Source organism: Pempheris klunzingeri, chromosome 19, assembly GCF_042242105.1.
Source record: "Pempheris klunzingeri isolate RE-2024b chromosome 19, fPemKlu1.hap1, whole genome shotgun sequence".
Taxonomy (NCBI): Eukaryota; Metazoa; Chordata; class Actinopteri; order Acropomatiformes; family Pempheridae; genus Pempheris; species Pempheris klunzingeri.
In genome coordinates this window covers 5131795-5155191 of record NC_092030.1, presented here as the reverse complement: position 1 = coordinate 5155191, position 23397 = coordinate 5131795, and the positions used below count along the sequence as shown (strand labels likewise).

General features: G+C 42.4%; 1 protein-coding gene across 1 annotated transcript in view; it reads right to left on the bottom strand.

Moving 5' to 3' along the window:
- vav2 (vav 2 guanine nucleotide exchange factor) overlaps positions 1-18202 on the bottom strand; it is a 175519-nt gene extending 157317 nt beyond the window's left edge. The window contains exon 1 of the mRNA XM_070850159.1: positions 17097-18202. Coding sequence (XP_070706260.1) covers positions 17097-17300 — 204 coding nt within the window. The 5' untranslated portion in view covers positions 17301-18202. The remainder of the gene's footprint in view (positions 1-17096) is intronic.
- Between the last annotated feature and the right edge of the window lie 5195 nt (positions 18203-23397).

Here is a 23397-nt window from a genome sequence, read left to right as displayed (position 1 = left end):
ATCAAGTAAGAATGATAAATCTGTCTTCGTCAGTAACTTCAGATTGGAAAACTGTGTATTTAAATTCTCTTAGAAGGCTTTAATCAGAGGTAATATACTTGTACCCGAGTTAAATATTTCAGTAGTCTTTCCTCTACTGGCCAGAAATGGAAGCCAGACCTGTTCAAATTATTGGAGGAGGAAGCGCAGACGACAGGAGTGTCAGCAGGGTGTAAGGGGTCAGAGGCCTCTAACATTCAGCTGTCAGGTTTCATGGACTTCTTCCATGAGGAAGTTCCTTTTGTCACCCTGACAACCTTCAGCACCACCAGCACCACCTCCTCCACCACCACTCCCCATCCCAACGCGTAGCTCCTGTAGTGATACTGGGATGAAGGGTGACAGCCGAACCTTCAACCTCGACCAAAACCTCCTCAGGGAGTTAATCCAACACGTTTACAATGTCTCACACACGCACACCAACCCACACACCTTTGACCACGTCATTTCTTGAGGGGACACACACACACACACAATATGTGCTGCACAATCTGTAGTTTCCATCGAATAGCTGTTGAAGTACTTCAGTTGATCCTAGCAACATCTGAAAGACCAACAAGCTAGAAAAAAAAAAAAAGATTTGAATTTGATCGGGATGCCCTCTGATTACTAGCACTCAACCTGTGCATTGACATTACAAAAATGCTGCTCAATACAGGATTTCTTGTGTGTTGACAATATCATCATTTACATGACCAAGTGGTCCAGACACGTACATTCACAGACTCTTACATAATGAGATTAAGATGCACCAGAGCCTTGAGGCACTCTGTGTTCCAACTGTCATAATTAAACTACAATCAACCTCATCATTATCAATAAAAATCATCCTTTACAAAGACAATGACGTGTTTCACTTCTACTTGGGTATTAGTCAGCTATTTTGTTTCCCTCACATTAGCACAGGAGCATAACTGACAGGCCAGGGCCCAGAGCAGATTTGTGATTATATATCTAACTAGTGTTCAACGACGCTGCAGATTTCTAAAAGGTTTCCTCCACGATTACAAATTAAATTCCAGCAGGAGAAAATCTATCAGTTCTGCCAATCATCAGTGCCATTCAGTTGTCATGCCAGAAGTAAGCTTATTTAAGCCAGCGAGGCCTGTAATGATCTCCCAATGGTATCATCATATGTGCTGACATTTAAAGACAATTAAATACCTAAGAGATGCAATATGTCTGTGTACTGCCTCTAAACCAATATGTTGTGTGGATTAACTAGGAAGACATCTCTAATGGGATGCGTCGCCGCTATCAAGCTCTACTGTCCTACATGCATGGAGACAGGCTAGTAGAAGACGACACTAACATAGGTTTTTCTTAAACATTCTTCTATGTCTTTATACAGAGTTTAAAATCAAATGCATTTGAACAATGAGCTCTTTACCTCTAAAGAGTTTAATTATTTTCTGACTGCAAGGTTTTCATTTCCTCCCCATCTACGCTGGAACAAAGAAAACCAAGAAAAGGGAGGTGAGTGGAGAGCTGTTAAGAGATGAGGAGGTGCATGTGGGGAAAGATGAATGTCACCTGGCCCTGCAGTTCATCATCTCAGATCATCTGAGGGTGGCGGTCAGGGAAAATGCGATACCGTACTCCCCCCAATGCTCCTCTGTCAAGGTCAAGTCACATTGGAAAAACAAGGTAAGGATGAGAGAAATGAAAGAGCACTGCCAGGGGCAAAGACAAGCAGGTCAAACTCAACATGCGTTCAGCCCCTCAGCTAAATGTTAGCCAGTAAAGTGGAAACATCCACATGTCTCGATATATGCCACAACCTAACCAATAAAAGTGGCTGACAGAGGAGACGGTAGAGGGTTTCATAAATTAAAAAGGAAATTGATCTTGGGAGAGGCACCTATTGTCAAAGAGTTAAATGAATACATGGTGGAAAACACAAGGGAAGGAAAGACTTTCATTGTGTGCCAAAAATATCTAATTGCGACTGCAAATCACAATTAATCTACAAATTGAAATACTGGCCTGTATTTGTGGTCTACACAGTATCAAACAGTATCGTACTTTACACCAAATGTACCTTGTTTCTGGATGACTAGATTCAAATAAAATTTTGCGGCAGCTTGTTGTTGAAGTCCACCCTGAGATCTCTTTTTTTTATTTTTTTTTTATTTATTTATTTATTTTTTTTAAAACCAGTCCATTACAGAATAATCAACTGCTACGGAAAATTGTTTTACTTCCACTCAAAGCCTTTAGCATAACCTGCTCTACTGTGGCCTGATGAGTATGATACACCCACTACTCGAACCTGAAGCCCATTTATACATGTATTGATCTGAATCAAGCAGGAACGAGTTCTGAGCACAATAGTGCAAATTTGTTAACAATTGCTTTACAAAGCTGCTCATTTTCTCTTTCAATTCTCCCTTTTAGCTCCGTTTTGGTCTCTACCAGCTCAGACTCTTTCTCCAAATATAGCCGAGAGTGTAAAGCACTAAACAATGAACTGAAACTCAAAAATGAGCTCAGTATCGTGGTTCATCACCACTAGCAACTCCTCTCACATTGTCACGCGGCGCATCATTAAAAAGGAAAAAATATTGATTATAGCCCCGTTAAGAGTGGGAGGTTCCAACAACTCTGTCCATCAATCACCAACTAGCGAGCTAGCTGCCAACATTAGCTACCTGTTTAAAATGTAGATACGTTAAGATGTCTGAAACTGACCAAGGTGACCAATCACCTTGGTTGTTTTCTGTAGAAATACACTCACTCACAATGTTGTGTGAAACATGAAAAACACACTGCTCTCACCCTTACTTCTTCAAAGATCAAAATGTATTAATATATGGGATGTTACGCCTTCATCAACCAAACCATTGGACCATTGGACCTTCATCAACCACCAAAGACACTGGCACTGAGAGAGCATATCAAGCAGACCACAGCCAAAAGTTTTTTTGTTGTTTTGCCAACAGAACTAACATTAATTGGCTACAGCTGAGAAAATTTGCCACTGAGAGTTCCCATTATGATGTGTGGAGTCAGTCACCAGCTTAAACCTTTACTTGCTTCTGCTTGTTAAGATTTATAATGTACATTATAATTAAAACTGTGTTTCTTGCAATTAAAAAAACTGGCCCCTTCCAAATTGCATTTTCGATATAAAAATGGTTAATAGCTCAGCCTTGTGCATAAGGTATGCTCTGAATAAAATATGTTTGTATAAATACCCATCTTGGCGCCAAGTACCACTGATCTACCGCCACATTTATCCACTAAGGCAGGGAACGTATATTATGTGTATGAATTTCAGGGGAACGCATCCTCTTCATCCAACCACCGTGTCTTGTGGCAGATGGGCCTGCCTGTGCCAATTTACTGCGCAAACACGGGCAGGAAAGAACGGAAACTGAAACAGACACAGTTGAATGAAAAGGCAAATATAAAAGTCTTGTAAAAGCAGAAGTTAGCCCGCTTTATTCCACAATTCTAATTCTGGCTGCAACACCTGCAGTACATACTCACATGGGATCAATGATGTAGAAAAAAAAACGTGTGTCAAATGAGTATCAGGAGCTTTCTGTCCGAAACGATGAGCTCCAAGTCTTGTAATACGAGCAATGGAGAAACTGGTGAGCAAAGTAGTTTTACTGTGATCTAAAGCCTGTGACCCACAGGCATAAAAAAAATGTTATCCTTTAAATGACAGAGGACTAACGTGAATTGCCACTTGAGATGTGAAAATTACTGAGAAACGACACTTGACAACCTAAAGATGAACAACATTAAAACCTGAGGGAAAACATTTTTCAGCTCGTCAGGATAGAAACGTAGAGAGGAAAATAACACGTTTTACCCCACTCAGAGAAAGAAAATGACACACTTAGCAAGCACCCAACAACAGAATACACCCACGCATTCCTCTCAGAAACCAGCAAAGTCACGATAAGAATGCAACACTTGCACAGGGTTTGGTGGGATAACAGTGGGGTGTCCAGACTCCAAGTGCACAGCCTGAGCCAAGCATTGTTGGACTCATCCAAGGTGGGGAAGGGTGCGTTCTGAACTCTCTGTTCTCCGTCCAGATGTTTCTTGTTGTCTGGCTAAGTGCAGGGGAAGGGAGGGGAGGGGATTACACAACTCTCTCGCTCACTCTCTAACCCACCAAGTGCTTTATGCTAAGAGGGACGAGGGAAGCTGTGAGAGTCCTGAGAAAAGGAAAGGGAAAACTTGAATGATCACATAGAGAAAGATGACTCATACTGTCATTCATACAGTGTTTTCCCATTGATCACTATCTATATGTAATGGATTGGTCTGTTTAACTGTTGAGAAGACACATTGAATGGTATGTCAATTATTACTCTTTGCATAGTGGATTATTAAACCATAACGACCCATTCTAAAACTTTCTCAAAAGAAAAGCCAAGCCAACAAACGAAGGGGCATCCATGAAACAATTGTGGCTAGAGCCACCAGACACTGAGCTTAGCATAGCATCAAGAATGGAAGCAGGGGGAAACAGCTATCATGCCTCTTCCACTGATAATTGTGAACACTTTTGCTTATTTAATCCATTTAATCTACAGCAGTACAATGAGACTGATCAAAGTTCGTTTGGTTATAATCAGTGGAAGACTAACAAAGGTCAGAAGGAAATCAATGTGTATTAATAAGTGTATGAATAATTAACAATCTGATGAAAGTACATTTTTCAAAGAGGAAAACATCAGGCACCAGGCCCACTGTTGTTTGTACAGTTTGCTGAGCCAGAGATCACCACGGTGTCTGTAAATCCTGCTTTTTGTCATGGCCTTGTGTACTTGAGGCAAATCCTTGCCTGCTAATGGAGGGTTAGTTGTGGATAACCGGATGAGTGGTGTATGTCAGTGTGAGGGGCATGCTCCATTTCACAGGAGAAAGCCACTCAATGCTTTCTCTCAATCAGATTCTCTGTGATTCCCCCTCCTGTGTGTGCGTGTGTGTTTTCCCCGCTTTGTTTTCCCCAGGAGCCTCTGCCATTAATTCCAAATTGTTTAGCTTTCCTGTCTTCACACTCGGTTGCTTTCATTATGCTAACACCAAACTGGTGGCAGCTTTAATGTTTTTCTTCACCTTTTTAGACAGGAAATGGGATTGAGGAAGCTCACCTGCCTTCCTGTAGCTGGCACTTATGAGAAATTGGTTTTTAGAAATATCATCAATCACAGACAGGCAGGACAACTTCTCTGCGTTACAGAAAACCAGTGAGATAGTCAATGTTGTCTGAAAGAAGAAAACCCTTTGCTTTTCTCAGCAGATGAATCATACGTCTTAAGTTGTGAGTGCGCTGACAAATGCTGAAGCAACAGCAGCTTTGACAGGGACACTAAATGAGATGGACATTAAATAAGTAGGCTGTAATTGGCGTTAGATCAACTCATTTTCATAACTGCAACCATACAACAACTCCAAATGTGGAAAAGGGAACTGCTATCAGTAAAACTATGTTCATTCTTCTTCTTCTTTTTTTTTTTTTTTTTTAAAAGGTTCAAGTAGTACAAATGGGCTACAAAGTCCCACAGAGACAATGCAGGAGTGAGACAACAACTCCATGATGAAAGACAGCTGGTGCTCTCACACAGTGCTGAATATCAGTAGACTAAATATAAACCCAACTGCATATATACAGAAATTTGTTTCAGTGTTGCAACACCCTACATAGTGGTAATATAATCGCTGCATTCTCAGAACTGCCGTTTTTGTGGCCCTTTTTATTACTTCTCCTCCTCAAAGCTTTTGTCTCATCTCTCCTGTCCAGAATGGATTCCTTAAATTGCTGGAAAATTTGGCGAGATAACTTCCAAAGCAGATAAAAGCTTAAAAGCCTTTGTTAACAGTGACAATTACAACTTCATTGGTAGGCTATGCAGGAGGGCAGCTTATTTCAGATACACTAATGGAAAAAAAAAACGTACAATGTAGAATTTTAAGGAGTTTCAGGGCTGCTCTGAAACTGGCAGAATACAAATTAATGTCTGTTTAAGACTGAGAAGGTGGCTTTGTTTTGTCTGTGTCAGGATAGTCCAGCGGTTAAAGAGGCCGACCTTCAACTGAGCAACCTGGGTTTAGTCCCTGCTGACGAGGATCTGCCTTGCCAACGTGTCCGTGAGTGAGATACTGGGGCTGCTGGAAGGGTATTTTCCACAAGAACCTCATGACATAACAATGAGACTGTTCCTCTAAGCCCACGAGTGGCCATCTGATTAATTTCATGCGCGGGAAACTGTGTTTAAATCCAACAACAGAAGTTCATACTATGAATTCTATTGATGCTGAAAAAGCTGACTCATCATTTTAAATAACTGCAAGATTAAAATAGTAAAACACCTTCTGTCTCCAGCTTACTTTTGTTTTTATCTCACTGTGTAATAAATACATTGAGCTTTCTTACTTGCTGATCAGAACAGCGATGTGAAGCTAGAACTGTCTAACAAATGATTTAATGTAATGTATTTGAAGATAATGCTGATAAATACAAGTATGTTTGAAAGATACTGTAATAAAAACACCAAGACTACAATTGAGAAGAGTTTAAATTACAAATCACAAAGCAGCACGGCCTGAGCTAAAGGTGGAGCACGCGGAAATGATCTCTTCCGCCCAATGTAACCCGCAGCACACTTCCACTTTGTTTGCATGATTAACAAGAGACTGAACCGTGGAGAGGATCGATAAGTGCTGGCCTTTTATGGGACTGAGTCTAACGTTGTAACCCTACCTCTGTGCCCTTCCTATTCCACAGCCAATTATGTGATATGATCAATACACGTCAGTAATGGGATATTGGCGCTTTGTGTGGCGACTCTGTGGCAAAGGCCTGAAAAATCCATGGCTACTGCGACATATAAACACTCCTGCTATACTTAGCAGCTACTACGCAGCGCGTCGCAGGGGTGCATATTATCTGTTTCATTTGGCAAAGTGATAGAGAAAATATAAAGCTGTTTATCTCTCCCCCAGAAAGAGGCTGCTAATGTATTAGAGTGTGTGTTTGTGTGTGTATGTGTGTGTGTATACAGCTGGGGTTGGAGGTGTCTGGGGGGGGGGGGGGGGGGGGGGGACTGTGTCTCCCCGGAGCACAATCCAGATCCTAATCTGTTCTCTACCACAGGAAACAGCCACAGTCAGACTACAACCACAACAACTTGAAGTAGACTTCCGGCAACGGCACTGTTCTGACAACAGTTCAGCATGTAACCGTGTAAGAGTGCCATTACTGACAGCCGTGGATGATGACAGATGCCAGTCAAGGCCTGGAAAGGAAAACCGACTACTGATTAACAACTAAAAGAGTCAAAATCAATTAAGAAAAAGAAGAAAAACTGATCTTCTTTGGTCTTGTTTGAGAAGAACTGCAGGGGAGAAATTCAGCCATCTGGCCCACCGCTACAGAGATTGGGCCGCGGCCTCCTCTCTTTCATTTCTCTGTGGAGTGATGGCGTCCAGCAGAGCATAGCTGGCTCTGGGAAGATTCAGGCGCCATTCCACTGCATGCCCATGCTAATCACCCCCAACAACCCGTATGCAGATGGAGCCTCTTTAGAAATCAGACGGTGTCCATAAGGCTCCATGATCTCTTTGTCCTCCTCTAACAGAATGGCAAAACTGGCAGCATGTTGTCATGGTAAATCGGTATACACAGAGTGAAATGTGTCCCCGGAGGTTAGTTAGGTAAGATTACAGGAGGATAGTAACAGATTGATCCTCGTCTCTATTGGATGTTTTCACATATGCAAGAATTTCAAGTAATTGTAGCGCCAGTTATTAAAAAACACTCTCCGCTCTTGACATTGAAATGCTCTTTAATACATTTGCTGTAAGCTGTCTTTACATGACATCACTTAAAATCTCCCTCTCAGTCTGAAAGATTAGGTCAACGTGGAGTTCCCCGCATCAACACAGCGCTCGCATTTCAGCCTCCCCAGAGGAATGCAGACAAGAGAAAGAAAGAGGAGGCAGATGAATGTTCCACAGGATTTACGTGGGGGAGTGTTTTTTAAATACACATGATATACTGCATGGGCTCTGGTTTTTCTGTACAGACTAGCTGAGTCATGCTCAAACTACTGTAAAAAAACCAGCTGAAAAAAAAAAAAAAAGAGCGTGAGATGATGCATAATGATGTGATGTATTGCAATTTGGTTTGAAAACTTGCATCACTGGGCAGAGACGCTTTGCTTTATCAGCTGTGGCTGCAATTACTCTGTGTCAGTACTGATGGTGCTGCTACCAAAGCTAAGTTTTCCTTTTAGATGTTTAAAAAATTCAAAACTCATTACTAGCCAGTAACACAGGAGTGACATTTTCTCTAAACCTTGCCTGGTCCCAAATTAATTTCTTCCCCTACCATGCTGGTGTAGCAAATTTTGTCATTCGTACCAAATCCAATCCTGTTTCAATTAAACCCCGACGGAAACAGGATATTTGAGGCCAAAACAGATACACAGCATTTTTGATAAAGCTCCCTTATATTTATTTTTTTATTTCAAATACTTGCACTGGGTAGGATATTTCTCTGATAACAAACTCCAGCATGTGAGAACAGGCCTTTGTATTATATAAATCTTGTTGGATCGTATACTGTACATCGTAGCACCGTGCTGAGGCACATTATGTCAGATGATAATGCAGAGCAAATCTTAAATTCCTCCAAACTCCACCCACGGCACTACATTTTTCAGTTTATTAGTCCTCTCGCAGTTCAAATTGAACAGTGAGATTAACACGGGGTCACCTCCCTACAATACATGCCCTCTGGTGATTTTAGAACTTCTAAATCAAAATGCTCAACCCCCAATTGTTCTGCAGCAGCTTTTACGCCTGAACTGTCACATCACGGTCCACATAGTCCACATTCAACATTGGGGCCCGTGCAGCTGAGTGCTCACTTGCATTTGGATGTAGTCCATTTAGACTCTTGTGGTTTGGGTGGAAAGCATTAAGCTGTGCACCAATCAAGACCATGGCTTTAAAACTGGATTCAAACCAACTGTCACCAACTAAAGATATAACAACTGTATTACTTCGCATTTAATTTTTTAAATTATTTAATGATAAGTGAATCATTTATAGTATTTGGTGATTAATAATCCACGCTCAAATCTACATTTTCAATTCTTTAAATAGTGGGTTATTCACAATGCAATCCCTTGAGGGGAAATTAAGTGTGCTGCAGGAGTGTATGCTTCAGTGCCTCATCCTGTGATAGCTGTGGTTTTTGTTACATGCAGCACATGCCCATTCACTGTATGTGGAAAGTCAGAAATAAAAGGGGCTTGTTTGAATTCCAAATTAACTTCCTGTTTCTATATGCCATTGCACAAGCAGCAGAGCTGCAGTAGTGCATGCGTGACCATTCATTTGCACTTAACGAATATCGACCTTAGCTCCTATGCGATTCGTTCAACTGCTGCATTATACAAGTACTTGACTGTTTCCCTGTTTACGCCTGTGCTGTGCATTCTTCGCCTCGCACAACACCACAGGTCGTACGCCTTCACAGCCTCATACTTATTTATTTCATGAAAGCCTGTGGCACAGTGTGAGATGTTATACCACTAATGAATGCGCAAAATCGCTGAAACCTCACGTTCCGCTGCATTTAGAAGCAAGCCTCTTCATCTAAAAAGAATATTTCTCTCTCACATCTCTATTTGAAATCAATAATAACATGGCATGCATTGTGTGGCGATGGAAATAAAAACCCAGGCTTCAGCCTGTAAAAAAAGCTGTAAAACAGCATTGCCCTGTTTGTTTTCACTTGTGTATATACCAAAACATAGCAACCATATGGCAGGTTGTTGTGGCGGTCAAGGTGTTAAGCACTATTTGACTGTATATTAAGAGGGAAAAGTACTTAAGTAAAAAAAGAAATAAACAGCAATGAAGTGTGAAGTCCAACATAATATCATTTTACTCTAAGGAATGTGCTTATGCAGAAGTCACATTTCCTTGTCCCCTAGTGCAAGATTTAACAGCATTAAATAACCAGGAACAAGGAAATAAGAAAGCTTAATTTGCTGAAGTGTATATCAAACTTTAATCTCTGGTACCGTCCATGAACTCCTTTTTTTTTTTTTTCTTTTATGCACTCACCTCATCTTCCATTCTTGCTTATCAAGCATTAAAGAGTCTTCTCAAACTTTTCTGGCCAGCTCCTACCAAAGTTCAGGATGTTTCTGCATTCATCGCACAGAAATGAAATACAATCATGTTTTGAGAAGAATTACATGATGTACTCCCTGTGCTTCATCATGATATATTTCTAAAGCTTTCAAACAGTTTTAAAAAGAGACAAATGTTCGCTCCTTGGTGCCAGCAGACGGAAAGGAAAAGGAAATAGGCATGTGAACTTTGGTAAACTGTATTTCAAGAGGATAAATTCTTACTTGGCTTACAATCAAATGCCATAAGTTGAACAGAAGCTGGCCGTACATGGTTCAAGCCACTGTTTTTTTTCTGTATCACTTCTGGTTCTTAGGTCATGTATATTTTTAGGCCAAGTGGATACCAAGACAGTCCTTCAACCTGGCAAAGTTTAAGCTCCCTCCTGCTGCAAGACATCCTCCCTAATGAAGTGACCTTGAACAGGACATTGAATTCCTACCAGCTCCGGGAATACTGCTCAGTTCTCAGCTATGCAATCTCACCACAGTGTGAGAAGAGGTATGATCCCCATAACAGAGATCAATACATTGCGATACCCTCTGATATATGCACTGGGATTAAAGGAACATTAATTATTCATTTTAGCAACCTGGGTCTTATTTTCATAGCTTTGGCCGTCATTCTTATTGGTTGTGATTTCATTTTGCATTATTGGTGATCTGCAGAAACAGTGTCATATGGTGAAACTTTCAGTTTAGTTACACGATCTAGGCCTAAACAACATAATTGGAGCAGTAGTGTAACTATAAAGAAAAACTACAAATCAATTTTAACATTTACCTTAACCTTCTCTTCTGAGTTTGATAATGAGCAGGAACCATGGTCACAATACATATTACTGCTTATCTCTTAGTTAAATACGCGGGCAGGTTGAGACAAAGGCTACTTCCATTCCCTCAAGAAATGACACAGTGTTTACAGGCCAGTTGTGGAAATGTCAACACACAAGGCACACTAATATCAGAAGTTAGAATTAAAGTGCTTTTCATGAACTTTGGAGTAGGATTAGCTCACTCTGCAGGTTAGAAAACTCTGGCCTAGGCCCATTCCCTCTTTGCCAATCCCATTAGCTTCCAGTAGCACCGTCCCAGCTGTGCAACCCAGGACGTGTCCCTAACGAGCTCCATTAGGAGTATTACCTGCATCCGGCCAGCGCTGGGGTCACGGGGTCAACACTAGACCAAACGCTGAGATTAAATTACCCCTGAGGGAGGCACGGGTGGGTGGCTGTCTAGAGTTGTCACCACCCCCCCTCCCCACACCGGTCAGAGAGATTTCAGAATGGTAGGTGGCTGGCATTTACCATGTAGTTCCCTGGTTCATGGACTCTCTCTGATCTCATTTCCAACCCTGCAGAGCTCTTTACGACTTGGCTTTCATTGTTACATGCAGGGGCAGTTATGCACTCAGTGGAGATCCATTCCTAATCCTGAAGTCTTTAAACAACACCCGCTTTAACTGAGAAATATTCAAATATTAAATTACACATTGCTTATACCTCAAACACACCATTAACTGTGCTTTTCTCCTTTAACATACACACATGAACCAATTAAAACATTGCTATGTTTCCGTTTTAGGGTACATTTTCTGTATTGTTCAGCCTCTCCTGTCTCATTTCAAACAGAAGCAGGCACCTGTTTTCAGCAAGCGAACAAGCTGCGGTGAATTCACTGCAGTCTACCTGCACAGCATCAAGCAGCAGACAGGAAAGGTTAGCAATTAGCTTCAGATGAAAAAGTTGAAGGGCTAGCAAGCTAAAGAACCTGGCATCTTTTAGAAAAAACTACTTAATAAGGCAATGATGCTCCTGTGGCTTTGATCATTTTTTATTGGCTTATGTGGATGGCAACTTTTCCAGAATTTGCTAAAAATGCTACCTTATAGAATATACTAATAGATCATTCATGTTTATGTACAGGCCTGCAAACTTAAAATTACTAAAACTGATCAAGATTAGTGTATGTGTGGATTTGAAAGGTGAATTTGGTTCAGCCGAACTCACTTGCTTCTCCCAAGACTCCAACAAGTAGGCATTTATGTATATACCCATCACCAAAGTATGAACAGCAGAATTAAACAAAAAAAACCTAATTCAAATCAGCTCCTGTTACTTGCCAGCAGTAGCCAATATTTCTGGTAGGAGCTGGACAAAGAGAGAGAACCTCAATTACTGTGAGTGGAAGCGGCAGGCTGTGTGTGAGATCTGGAGCCCTGTGGAGCACTGAGAAGCTCCAGGAGAGCTCTGGGCTCAGCCAATACTGATTCAGTCTAAACACAGGTACTGTAACGCTCTCCCACACACACACACACACACACGTACAGACACACACATTACAAGCAAGTGCACATACACAAAGAAACAAAAGAACAGCAGCGCACATATCCGCCTGAGTCATCCCAAAGGCATTCACAACTACCTCACTAACAGAAAAAAAAGAGTGAGAAAAGCCGAGTGAAAAAAAAAAAAAACAGACTGCAGAACACACAAAAGGCTTCAGAGAGCACGGCTCAGTCTTGTCTTTCAGATGCAGCCTGAGGCGCTGGATTCTTGATACAAACACTTTGAGCTCAGACGCATCTCCGAACACCAGTGCTCATTTAACATCCATTTACGACCTTGAGGTAAAGAGCTACTCCGTGGCCGAAAACACAATCAGTACAGTCCAATCAATTATTTGACCACCTAAATGAAGGTCATCTTAACAGCTTCGCGGCAAGAGGTGCTTCGCCTCATCTCCTGCCCACAGTGAGACATAAATCTGAGCTCGGTTTACATGAGAAAACTCCCAATTTTCAAAATGTTAATTGTTCACACAAAAACATTAAACTGATTAAATGTCTTCTTCTTCTCCCTCTTATGGTTTGCAATTCTTTCTTCACTAAGTAGTGGGATAACGGAACTATGTTTTGTGCCTGCTTAGTGTGGATGTGTGGACTCATTTCTTCCATATTACTACAGAAACACACTCCCACTGCTACTTCAGATGTCGGACACGTTTGGTTTACTGTTTTACATGTATGTACAGTTCAGTGCTTCCTCGTCGTGAACTGGAGGGATGCATGAATGGGCATTTCACTTTTCAGCCTCTTGGCTGCACATTTTCAGCCATTATGTATTCAGTCAGACTTTGCCGAGTGCTGAATGTGCGGCTCCCTTCCTAATTTTCATGCCATTATTATAGACACATTCACACCTGCAAGTGAAGCGCAGACTTCAGTCAGTCACCTTCCAGCTTTGTTTAACTAGGTGTTAAGTAGTTTTCCTGTTCAAGAGCAGTATTGTTATTTTCTGTCACTTCTTAATACCAAATGTTGAACGTTTATGAATCTGTTTGAATTGCTGACTCTGATCCTGTGGCGTATTCCCAGTTACATCATCCCAGGTACATCCATTCTTTCATTTTCTATCCTGTTAAAACATCACAGGGGGCTGGGTTGATCCCAGCATGCACTGGGCAAAGGGACAGGCAGCAAGTCTGACAGGTTACTGGGCTGTCAAAGGGCTGACACAGGTAGCAAGACAAGCACACTCAAACTCACACCTAATTGTACACCTCACACCATTTCCGGGCCACTTCATCTAACTCTTTCGACTATAGAGGGAAACCTGAGCACCTGAAGGACATCCACAAGTGAGACGGATTAGTTTTGCATTTCAATGCAACAAAATCGTGAAAAGTCATCATAAACTATCAAATGCTCCCAGAGTCCCTAGAGATCACGACTTCATATTGCTTGTTTTGTCCCATTAACAGTCCAAAACAGAAAGATGTTCAATGTACGCTGATATAGAACTGAGGGAAAACTGCAACACAGACAGTCCCCTTTGGACGTGACTGGGTTTGAACCGAGGATCTCCTCGAGGGACTGCTTGAGCCAAGTAACACACAAAAACTCCAAAACATTAGTCTCTTTCTCATACAGAACAACTGGAGCCCGCTCCTCTTTTACTCTTTGTTTACTTCTGGTAGTATTCTGACCAATCACGGAGCGGTTTCCTGACGCATCACACATTTTGCCGCGTGACCACAAACCAAACTGTAGGCAACAAGGTGGCAAAGTGGTTCTTGACCAGAGCAAATGAACTCCGCCTGCAGTTGTGAAAACACCCTGAGTGACCGTTCATATCCACTTTTATGGACACTTTATGTACACTCATCAAAACAGCAACAACAACAACAACTTTAACAATACAGTGTTGTGCTGACCTCCCTTTCAGCACTACAGAATGTGCTAAAACACAGTGATAATACACTGGAGCACAAACTGGGATCAATGCCAAAGTCTAAAGTATTAGTGTAATTAGAGCCTGTTAACAGCAGCAACTGAATAGAATTAGTGGGTCACTTGAAAAAAAGAGAAGCACACCCCTTTCGACTGAACGTTACTCTTCCACCAAAAGCCCCGTTCTGACGCTGATCACACATCATGAGAACCCATGTTGTTAACACTCCCCGTGTCACATATATTTGACGATACTTGGACTGTTTAATGGCGAGAACGCTCAGTTTTAGGAACAATCAATCACAGTGCAAGTGGAACCACTGAAGGTGAAGGGAAATTTTGTCCTGAGCAAATAATGTAATCACTCGGCTTCACCTCGTCTTCATTTGGCTAAGCCACTGACTCTGTGTGTTCGGAGTGTGAAAGCACACGCGCCCTGACCTTTTCCTTATCATAAATCACATACCACTGTTCTGCTGCCAGGATTTTGTTTAACCCAATTTGTCACCGAGGACACCCCTTCCATCCTCTCTGCAGATTCACACAGTGGGACTGGGAGCATGGGATTAGTGGGCGGATCAAAGCATGCCATCCAGGCCTCTCTCTCTCGCCTTGTAATCATGGAAGTCAGTAGCCTCTGGAGCTGATAAGTCGAGGCTACTCGTGGTTACCAGGCAGAGGGAGAGACGACAGCTACAACTGACATTCTCAATGCTTTATCTGCCTTTTTTTTTTTTTTTTTTTTTTAAGTGTTTTGTCTAAGAAAATAGAAAAAAAGTAAAGCCCATCATTTGTGTGTTTTGTCTAACAAACCCAAAGATTTTTAAATTTATAGCATTATATAGATAGGGAAAAGCAGTCAACCCTCACATCTGAGAAGCAGGATGTACAAAACATTTGGCGATTTCCTTGGTAAATGTCTTCAGTGATTCAATCTTTAACAAGCGCCCACAAGCCCAAAGCTTGAAGTAAATGGTTCCTATTCTTAAAACACTTTTATTTACATTCTCTTCTGGAGTTTAATATCAGAAAGTCAGAGCCTCCAATTGATACAGAACCACAGTTACAGAAGCTTTCTTGTATACGATGAGCATATTTCATTCACTCATAAGGCTTTGTGCTTTTAAGTGATGTATAATTCATCAGTGTTGTGGGTGTTCAGCTGCATGCTCTCCCAAATCATGTGACAAACCCTCTCAATCTGCATTCTGCTGCTTGTTCAGAGTTGATCTGTTATCAGTTATTGCTGCCGATTCATTTTTTTCTGACTTCTGGACAGATGAAGGTAAAGCGAGGAATATTTTCTAGAAAGAGGCAACAAACAACGCAGACTGAAGGCCAGACAGACAGACAGACAGACAGACGCACATTCACACAGTTTCATGACAGAAACGGGTCACGAAGGTGTGCCAAGAACATCAGACAAATGTGCTGTCAGAGGGCAATCGCTCTGCTATGATAGCTGCTTCGGCCTCCGAGGGCATGACAATGAGAATAACCGAATATATCCTGTATACGACCAACTGTGATCTATTCGCAGTGCCAATTCCCAGACCGCTCAGTGTAATGGAACGGAGGCTCAGCTGTACTTAAGACCAGACTTTAGGGTGAATAAAAGTCAATAGAAACGTTTGCCACAGCGCACTTTGACTCCGCCGCTGTGGTCATGTAAACTTCCTGTGGTACCCGACACTTCCACATATTGGCTTTGGGAACGCGAATGAGCTGAAGTTGGTGAGAGAGCTTTATATAAACTGAGGCGTGCGACATGTACGATCCAAACCTCTAATCGTAGCACCACGTAGACATGTGTTTCGTTTGAGTCCAGCTATACGCCAAGATGGTTTTCTTCTTTGAGTTTCTCCGAAAAGGACTTAAACTTGTCTTTTCCCTCCCACTATTCTGCTATAGGCTACAGCGTGGGTACAATTTGAAAACAAATCATCCTCAATTTGGGATTTAAACTGCAACCAGCATGCAGGTGGTGTGCTGTGCACCTACACTTCCCTGGAACCAACAAACAAGACAACAATTTGTTCAACTTTATATTGAGCCGCCACACCCGTCTGCTCTCCCAGTAAGGTCAGGTAAAGTTTAAAAAAGCTGTTTCTACGATCTTTGGGGCCTTACACTCGATTAAGACCCTGTAACCGAAAGAAAATGTGGCACATGTCATATTCCTGATAACCTGATAATGAGAAGTCGTACAAAAGTTGCCAGCAGGGACACACAGTTCTACAGACTTGATCAGCTTGAGGTCTGGCAGTAGGTAACCTCCACTTGTGTGCAGGGTGGGAATTCCACCACTTATTTAATACAGCTACTGAATGCAACATACACATTTGCTAAACTGCTGTATTATCACAGATGATCTGCTGGCGGCTGTAGCCAAGAAGTGGGCTTGTTGTGACAGGAAGTTTTCTGCTTAAAATCTGCAGACTGAGTGGGGAAATCAACCTGAAGTGTCATTCAGCATTCCAAAACAATGAAGACAATGCACGGAACATGTGAGTGGACCTGGCAGTCCCATGGTGTGAAAGAGGAGCAGGGGCAATGCATTTAAATGAGTTGTGTGTGCAATCACAAGACATAGCCTGGGGGTGTAAAACCACCCATCATCTGCTGGTTTGGAGCTGACACAGAGGCCGACTCACCTGTGACATCTGGGGTCTGAAATTGATCTCCTTCAGGTCCACTGATCCCGGTGAGAGGTTGTGCAGCATCTGGCACAAGAGCACTCCGTCTCGCAGGGCCTGTGCCAAGTCGAAGACGGCCGCCGAGGGCCACACGACCCGGTGGTTCGGGGGCAGGACCTTGCAGTCTATCAACCACCGCCCGCATTGTCTCCACTCTTCCATGTCGGCGCCGGAGACACTTCGCACAGAGTCACCGAGTCCTCGAACTGTTTCGCGGCGGGCTGAAGGCGGAGGTTCACGGCGCACAAGCAGGCACTACGGTCGGTTCCCTACCTGCTCCGGATGTCTTACTCATTCACTATCAGCTCAGTATTCAGGCAATTTTGCAACTGTGTGTTAATCGTAGCAGGTCACTGTACCACATCCCCATTCCGGACACATGTCAGCTCTGCTGTCTCCAGAACATGGAAATGAGCAGCTTGAAAAGGACTAAAATAATAACACCTTCTCAACAGATCCAGCTCAGCGGACGGCGGCGATGTGACCACAAAACAGAGGCGTGCTATGGGAATTTTCTTCTCTTCATTCTTAAAAAGTTTTCTTAGCATATCCAAACCCAAAAAGGCGTGAATGAAGGGTCACAACAGCGGCTAATAAAACAGCTGGATGCAGCGGTTTGTCATGTGTCGACTTCACTAGTGTCTCACATTTCAGTGAACCAAAGAGCACAGCCTGCTACACAACGTGGAAAAACAGCGTTTCAAGTCTGTTTAGTTGACGAACCGACGCCGGGAGTCACCTACCGCATTTGCATTTTACGTTCCCTCAGAAGTTAAACGTCAAAAACAAGAACTTCCCGTAATTTCCACAGCAAACAATACAGAAAAGGAGATAACACAGAGAGCAGTTCTTCTGCCGCGCCAGGATCACTATCTTTCCACAACACAGTCTAAACAACGCTCTTCGGCAGCCGAAACATGTCCAGAGGAAGAAAAAATATCATTTATCCTCTTACTTTGTTTGGCGCTTTTACGCACGCCCCAAAAAAAAAGCGTTACGCGTGTGCACAGCTTGGCTTTTCAGTGATTTCTGCCTCCCTTCCGCTCATGTCCCCCCTCTCCCTCTCTCTCTCCCTCTCTCTCTCTCTCTCTCTCTCTCTTTCGCGTCTCCCTCCTCTCTCCTCGCTTCCCTTTCGGACGGAGATGTTTTGCGGTCCCGACTCCAGAGCGGAGCTGCACAGTCGCGAGGAGAGAGCGTCCAAAGCTCGACGGTGAACCAGCGCGGTGGAGCGCGCTTTGCACGTGCCGATTACCTCGCGCGAAGGTGCGAGTTGAGCAGCGAGTCCACACTTTGTCCAAGTGGCTCCATACTCACAAGAATGTGACTTTCAGGGAATGTTTTTTTTTTTTTTTTGAACTGGGAGTCGCGGATGCGCCCTCTGACGAATGAAGCGCGCACTGCAAAGGATAGTGAAAGAAGAGGGTTAAAGGGGCAGTTCAAAGAAAATAAACTAATTTGGTGCATTAATTGCAGTGTGAATTGGACTGATTTTTATTTATTTATTTATTTTTTAAATCAATCAATAAATAGATAAACAGATAAATAAAAAAACAAACTCCTTTGGTGCATCAATTGCAGTGTGAATTAGATTAGAGTGTTTACATCATTATATTAAAACTACTTTTGGATTTTAATAAAAAAGGGCAGTCCACTAACTTCATATGTCAGAATCCGTTCATTAGTCACAGACTGTGCTGTGGAGCCAAATTTATACCAGACGGCTAACTTTACAAACTGGAGACATAAAGTTTACCAGGAAACTAAAAGATGCTATCACGTTGCATGATGGGAAATGTACTGGCCCCTACTAGACAATGAAATTTGTGATATGTAGCCTCTCCTTGGTTTTTTATTTGAATGCTGCCTCTTGCATGTGTCAACATTACAGACACACACACACACACACACGCAAACACCCTCAAGTCTACAAACAACTTAGAATAAAGTGATTGATGGGTCGTGCCTGAATGATTAACCCAACAGCTTATTAGGGCCTAAACTAAACACAACGTATTTAACCTTTATTTATAAGCTAGATGATAGGGATAGCGGTAGATGGTGCCAGACAGATTCCTTAACTGAGTGTAAGCAGGCACAGGCAGGTGACGGACAATTATTAATAGCAGGCTTGAGAGTGCAAAGCTGATTTGATTTTGAGGTGACATTGAAGATTTTTCTGAGAACACTCTACTAACAGTAAAAAAAAAAAAGAATCCTATAGTTCTCATAAATATCACAAACTGTATGACCCAACTGTTCAATGCATTCCCCTGATTATTCATAATAAACTTTTATTCTAACTTGCACCAAATGGCAGACAGACCGAGTTGGTGTTGACCAGAAAGAAAGTGAATCTTGGACTTCAGGTGAATGCTAATGCTGCTTCCCATCTGCTTGATTTGAAAACAAGCACCCGCTTTCTGACGAGCTCACCGCATCAGTTTAAAAGGTGATGTCAGTGTCGTGTTTACAGCTCGTTTCTGCTGCTCCCAAGTTGCCATTAATTTATTAAAGTGTAAGCTAATATTTCATCTTAGGGCAAACAGGTCAAGGCTTCACATGCTTTAATGGAAAATTAATCTATTTTCCCGCCTTTGTTCTCGTTCTCTCTAGATGTGATTACACACACCTTGATCCCAGATTGCCCTCTACAAGTTGTCCGTGAATACTGATCCGGTCGCAACAGTTTTTTTGCTATACACTTCGTTCACTACACCTTTTTTGGTATACATTTCAGCACCTCCCTTGTTCCTTTCTTAATCCCTCTCCTCTTCCTTCCCAATGTCAGCCCTTGTTAATAAAATAAAATCATCTCTCTTGCTCAATTAATCACTTAATTGTCATTTGCATCAGTGTGCCACCTGTATCTTGTTAAACCCTCTTTGTCATGTCTCATTACTTTCTCAACTCAGTCATCGTCCCACCTTCACATTTCCACAGGGACATAATGCATTTGGCTAATTTATCTCCAGGCATAAAATAGATCAGCACAGCAAGGTTCTTCTTCTGTATCGTTCGTTTGTCCCTGAGAGCTGAAAACCGGATTTCTACATGAAGACCATGTGCAAGTGGATGCACTGGAATCATTCATGTATAACTTAAGAAAGGATTCAAACAGCCACTTTCAGGTCTTTGCCTTCTGTCATCTTCAGCCATCTTTGCTACATGTTTTTTGGGACTTGCCAGGAAAAATGGCCTCCCACTTTAATATGTTACAGCTCCGTTGGATGCCACTGGGACCAAATGATTCACCATCTTTTGCCGCCAACACACACCAGTCAGGGGCTGTGGGCCTATAAACTAATGGCAAGTGTAGAGCAGAGCTGATGAGAGCACAAGCTGATGTTTCGCATCGCCCATGACCCCACTCTCTGGTACACCTGATACCCCTAAGACACCTCCTACGGCAGGCTAAGAATATTATTGACTGTTCACAGCTTCACTTAGGCGTCAACTGTTTCCACGACGGCTGCCGGCCATCATTTCTGACTCAGAGGTCAAAGCCTGCAGTTTAATCACAAGCCTATACAAGTAACTGATTAATTCATGGTCAAACATTGCAGGGTTTTACACCTGCGTAGAAGCGTTACCCATTAGATGCAGAGTTTGCAGGGATGTGGAAGAAATAAAATACCAGGCCATGACCCTTATAGAGACACTGTCAGCAATTTCCATGTGGACTTCAAACCTCAGCTAGGGACTCCTGGTTTCCTCCTGTAGTTACACACATTGCCTCACCAGACTGTCTGGGAGCCCGAGGCAGTGTTTCTACAGTTTACAGCCATGTGGATGCGGCTGGTCTTTCAGGACTACTGGCTGTGTATCCTCCAATTCACCTCAGGCTATCACATCACCTACCAGCTGACCAAAAGTCGTCATGGACTCACCAAGGGATCAGTTTTCCACGGGTGCCATTGGATGTTAAGGCCCCCTAAAACTAACAATCCTTATCTACAAAGCATATACATGCAGTCTAGGGGCGTTTGGAGATTTCATCCCTTGTGGGACCCTTAAAACCAGTTCTAGTTGGTGCTCCTGTTCTTTAATTGGTCCCAGTCTTCAAGAGGTGTGTAGAAAGCAGACAAAAATGACACTGACTGTCACTGTGAGTGGAAGCTGTGTTTTAACGCGTTTGTTTAAGATTATACCAAGTCCGGGCTTTTACTGGTTAACTGAAGCCTTTACCTAACTGTGACAAAACCCTGCAATCTTGAGGCATATAAAAATTGGGGTGCTGGGTGAATGGCAGTTGATAAATGCCCTTTGCACAACACATTCTGTGATGAACAAATGGTGTTTGAGTTTGGCCGACGGAGCCATGAGATCACTTAACCTTTAAAGACCTTTTGAACGCCACCATCAGCCTAAAATATGGCTTATAAATCTTTAAGCAGGCCTTTTTCTAGAGGGAGCTGCGTCATGTTGTCATGCTCACAGCAGTTCCAGAGCAAGCTGAAAAAATGCGACCAAAAAAAAAAAAAAAAGGGAGCGTGGAGAAAGTGCGCTGCTCGTACATGTCCTCAGATCTGAAGAATGGATCTTAACCTTTGACAGTTTCAGAGGAATATTGCGTTTATCTACTGTATCACACTGCTGTTTCATGGATTAGCGCTCACCTATGACCTATTTGAAAAAAACTTTGTTGTAAAAAGAAAACAGCACATATACTCTGTAAATCCTGTGCAGACAGATAACTAAAGGTCAAAACATTTCAACTAGGTGCTGCTGGAATATCATATTTTGGCATTTTTCTGTAAAGTTAGTACAACAGATATTCCTCCAGGTGCTTTACTGAAAGCCGGCAGATAGCATTCAAGGAAAACATACAGCAAACAAACACAGGGAACGTGGGGCATCTTGAACATTAATGGTAAAGTAACAGGCAGTAGTAGCCTGATATTTAGATAGTGCTGACTGAAAGCTTATTACCTCAGTAATAATGTAATGCTTCAAAATAGCACAGGCTACTCAGCAATATATCTTCTAGGACAAGTTATGGTTTTAAAATAGGTTAATAAGCGTCATATACTTTGGTACAATTTGAGCATACTAAAGAAGAACGTCACATTAGCATAAATCTTTTACTGAACAGAAGTGCGTGCGTGTGCTGTTCGTTCTACATGCTTTGATTCAAATTGACAATGTGAGGCCATGTTCATTGAGTCTCTGTTGTTTCCTGAATGGTCCTCTACAAGGTGGCGAAAAGAAAATGAAAACCAGAGATCCATTAATCAAAGCAAACCCAGTCTCAAGTCGAGCGTCTGGAGAGTTGCATGTGTGTAGCTTTTTAAACATTGGATTCATGTGTCGTGAGTGATGGCCAGAAGTGGCAGAAATGACTAGTTGTCATTAAAGTTGTGCCATTGATCAATCATGCCCAAAGGTTGTTGAGAGTCGGGGGTATGTGGTATAGTGGGAATGCAGGTCACAAAGAGCACGTCTGCCCGCAACATGCACAGTGCAAGGACAGCAACATGGGTGGGGTGTGGGGGTGTGGGGGGGTAAATGATGAATTGCTCCACAGTGTGCAGTTGGGGCTTCTTCTTTTTACCTAGCACTTTGTGTTGAAGCACTTATGTATTACAATGTTTCATAAAAAATGTTTAGAGGATGCATCCTGTCTGTTCTGTTCGTGAAATAGTTTTCAGCTGTTTTCTCTTTGAGCTGCATCTTTAATGAGATTATAGACTAAACAGACAAATCATGATGGAAAATAAATGCACAGCATGTGTAACCAGTTCCAGCTGCAGTAAATTACTTCAATATAAAAGTGAGGCCATGGAAAGTAAGCTTAATAAAGCTAGGCATAGTACATTATGGCCATCTCCTGGTTAATTACTGAACTGCAAGCAGCACAGACATTCACCTTGCGTGCTCTTATCTCCTCTCTCTCTCCAATATGAGTCGTGATTTAGTACCACAGTCCTCGCATACAAACAACCCCAAATACAGATCTCTGGTGCTTCCAGCCCACATTCAAATAAGCTAAGCGCTGAGAGCCGATGGAGCATAAGCCGATGGAGGCACCAGCTGTTTGAACTGGTCAGCTCTGGCCGCGTGCCAGAGCAGTTGGCAGGCCAGCTGAGAGTGGAGTAAATGCTTCAGGCGAGAGGGCTTTTACTCACTGTGGTGCACATTGTTCACTAAAGAGCACAATATTAAAAGGTATTTTGCACCTGTCCTGTCGAGCAAACACAAGGCCACCTTTGTGCTTTTACGTTTATTAACAAAAAAAATAAAACTTGACATAACTGCCTCA